Here is a 2,865-nt window from a genome sequence, read left to right on the forward strand (position 1 = left end):
CTGTACCATTGGAATGGCTGGTATGGTTCTGTCTCTTCTTTCATCTGCCTGGTTCCCGCTGGATCTTTCTGCACACCAAGATGCCTTGATTTTGACAGGAAACTTGCTTGCAGGTAGAAAAAAGATTGTAGGATTGCTTCGTTGCATGTTCTCTATCATTCTCTCTCCATTTTTTTTTACTCAGAATGCCCTACCTATGTTTATTTATACACAACAAAAATATCTGCAAGGTATAGTGGGCAACCTGTGTGGCAAGTGTGCCACAAATTAGCCCTGCACCCTTCCTGAATTCTACTCTAATCCCCTTCTCCTGCCCAGTCTGCTGTTCTGCTTCCTGCTCTGTCACTGTGCTGCCTGCCTTCTTTCCAGTCTGCCATGTCTCACACACAGAATACCTTTTGCCACTTGTGGCAAGTGTGCTACAGGTTGGCCATCCCTTCTCTAGTTTTAATAAAGTATTTTGCTTTCCTCATGTAAGCTGATTCTGTGGCCTGTCTTTCCTTCCCAATCCCACTTTGTACCATTCTATCAGGTAACAACTATAGGTTGCCTTTGGAGTTGACTTACACTGGATCTTAAATGGTTAAAAAAAATAAAAATTGTACAAACCTATTTGCATGTTAGGCCATGTACAATCTAGCAAGCAAGTGACCGTAGAAGTCAGACCAAGGCCTTGCATGTGATGATGATTACTATACTTCATGAGGCTAAAACAGTCTCAAACCTTGCAGCTTCCACCTAGTCTTTGCTGGTTGGACAGGCAGACATTTGAGACCCTTTTATTTCTTGTATAGCAGTGAAGAAGAAAAAGCCTTGTATGGAATAGCAGAAGTAGGATTTGTAGGCAGCTGAGAGAAACTAATAACTTGAGAAATAGGGTGGAAATTGGTATCAGTCTTAGCCTTCACACACAAGCTGTTTTTTTGAGTATGTGATTTAGCACTTTGTCCCTTGGGTCTCATTCATAAACTTGACAAACTCCACCTTAAAAGTAATTAAGCATTTTGCCTTCCTATTGGACAACTATCCCATAAGCTCACTCCTCTGATCAGTAGGAAACGTTTTTTTTCTAATTTTCAGTCTAAAATTATTTATGGCTTGTCCATACTCACTTGTTCTAGTGTCAGCATAGTTCTGGAGGCTCTTCTCTTTTTCTTGTGTTTTATAATAGTGTTATGGGAAGGAAAGAGCACTGCTATCCCCTTTCAGGCTTTGTTCTGCTAGCTGAAATAAACCAGGTCCTTTAGGAAACTCTCTTAGAATGGACTGTCAGTTCTCCTGACCATCTTAATGTGTGCATAGCTCTTAATATTTAACAATATGTGTAAAATGAACCCACCTCTTAAAGTAGCTTGAATACCACGTGTGCCTTCATGATCTGAGTGTTTTAACTGACATACCATCTTTTCCTTGTCTCTTTAATAATTAAGGCTCCTTGTTATTTCAGCTAGTGCTCCCAAGTGTTTGAAAAACCCTTGGACTACTGAAGAAGATGCTAATACAGGAGCTGCTAAACAAGAGGAGTCCTGGCCAGCTTTGGCTGACCGAACTCTTGTAACGTTGGTAGAACAGCTGTTTTCTCACTTGCTGAAAGTCATTAATATTTGTGCTCATGTAATGGATGATGTTACTCCTGGCCCAGCAATAAAGGTATGACTTTTAAAACTGTAGTGATATAAAGAGCTATTTCTGAAATGTGTATCTTGTTGCACATGATCTGGGCAACCTATAATTAAAAATTGTATTTTGGTGATAGATCTCCAGTGCATAGCTATAGGAAAGCAAGTACAGGCAACCCCCGCTTAGTGCTCCTAATTGGTTCCAGAAAAACTGAGTGTTAAGCGGAACTGTGCTAAGTGAAACCCATTTCCCCATAGAAATGAATTTAAATCATGGTAGATTAGTTATTGCCTGCCCCACCACTGCCTCTCCCCCGCTCGCCTACCCGCACTTCAACCCAGGCCTGTGCTCCTGCCACGCTGCTCTGGGCCCCTGCCGTCCCTGGCCCTGGGCACAGGTGTGGGTCCTGTGCTTCTGCCGCTCCACTCTGGGTGCAGCCCTGGCCACAGGCACCGGTGCGGGCCCCGCGCTCCTCCCCTCTTTTGCCACTGCTTCTCTTCCCTGCTCCCCCGCCTGCTTCGGCACCACATGCCAACCTGGGCCTATGCTTCTGCCACCCCACCCTCCTGCCGAAACTCCCTGATTCCACTGAGCGCTATAGCAAAACTGGCTGAGCGCTCAGTGAAATTGGGTATCCATTTTACATGAGTGCTATAGCAAAATAGTACTAATTGACACAATGTTAAGCGGGGGTTGCCTGTAAGGTTGGTAGGGACCCAGAAAATGTCTTCTGAGTTAGTAGCATTGTTGAATTATACATTGTGTGTGGTGTCGTCTTAGAGATTTTTAAACTACTTTTTCTCCTTGTGGGAAGTTTCCTTCTACCTCTAGCTTTTGTTTCATAAGCGCATATATTCTGGCAATATTATCAGTCCTGTTCTTGAAGCTCTCTGAATAGGATTTTTAATTACCTATCCCTTTTAATCTGCTCTTCTTTAATCTGCTCTTCATAAATTTATTCCAATAGTATTTCTACATTCTGAGGAGACCTTTTAAATAAGTCCTTTCTTTTTGATCTGCCTCTTTGAGGAACAGCTCAGTTAGATTACAGGGTTTTTTAATTTATTTGTGTGTATGGAAGAAAAAATTGAGAGAATGGAAAGTCCAAAGAAATGAGTTTGCCACTTTCAAAATCAAATGCAAAAATGGTAAAGTACATTCATATCTTTTGTGTGAATTCTGTCTACTACATTCACAAGCCTTCCTTATTCGCAGACATTTTCATTTGTCTGGTAGCACTCTTTC

At 42.1% G+C, this 2,865-nt stretch overlaps 1 protein-coding gene across 7 annotated transcripts in view; it reads left to right on the plus strand.

Annotated features, from left to right (window-relative positions):
- The window catches only part of HTT (huntingtin), a 161,361-nt gene that overhangs the window by 66,823 nt on the left and 91,673 nt on the right, over positions 1-2,865 (plus strand). For all 7 annotated transcript variants that reach the window (XM_025214043.1, XM_025214044.1, XM_025214046.1 and 4 more), the window contains 2 exons: positions 1-113; positions 1,448-1,650. In XM_025214043.1, coding sequence (XP_025069828.1) covers positions 1-113; positions 1,448-1,650 — 316 coding nt within the window. The remainder of the gene's footprint in view (positions 114-1,447; positions 1,651-2,865) is intronic.

Source organism: Alligator sinensis, unplaced genomic scaffold (assembly GCF_000455745.1).
Source record: "Alligator sinensis unplaced genomic scaffold, ASM45574v1 scaffold1094_1, whole genome shotgun sequence".
Classification (NCBI taxonomy): Eukaryota; Metazoa; Chordata; order Crocodylia; family Alligatoridae; genus Alligator; species Alligator sinensis.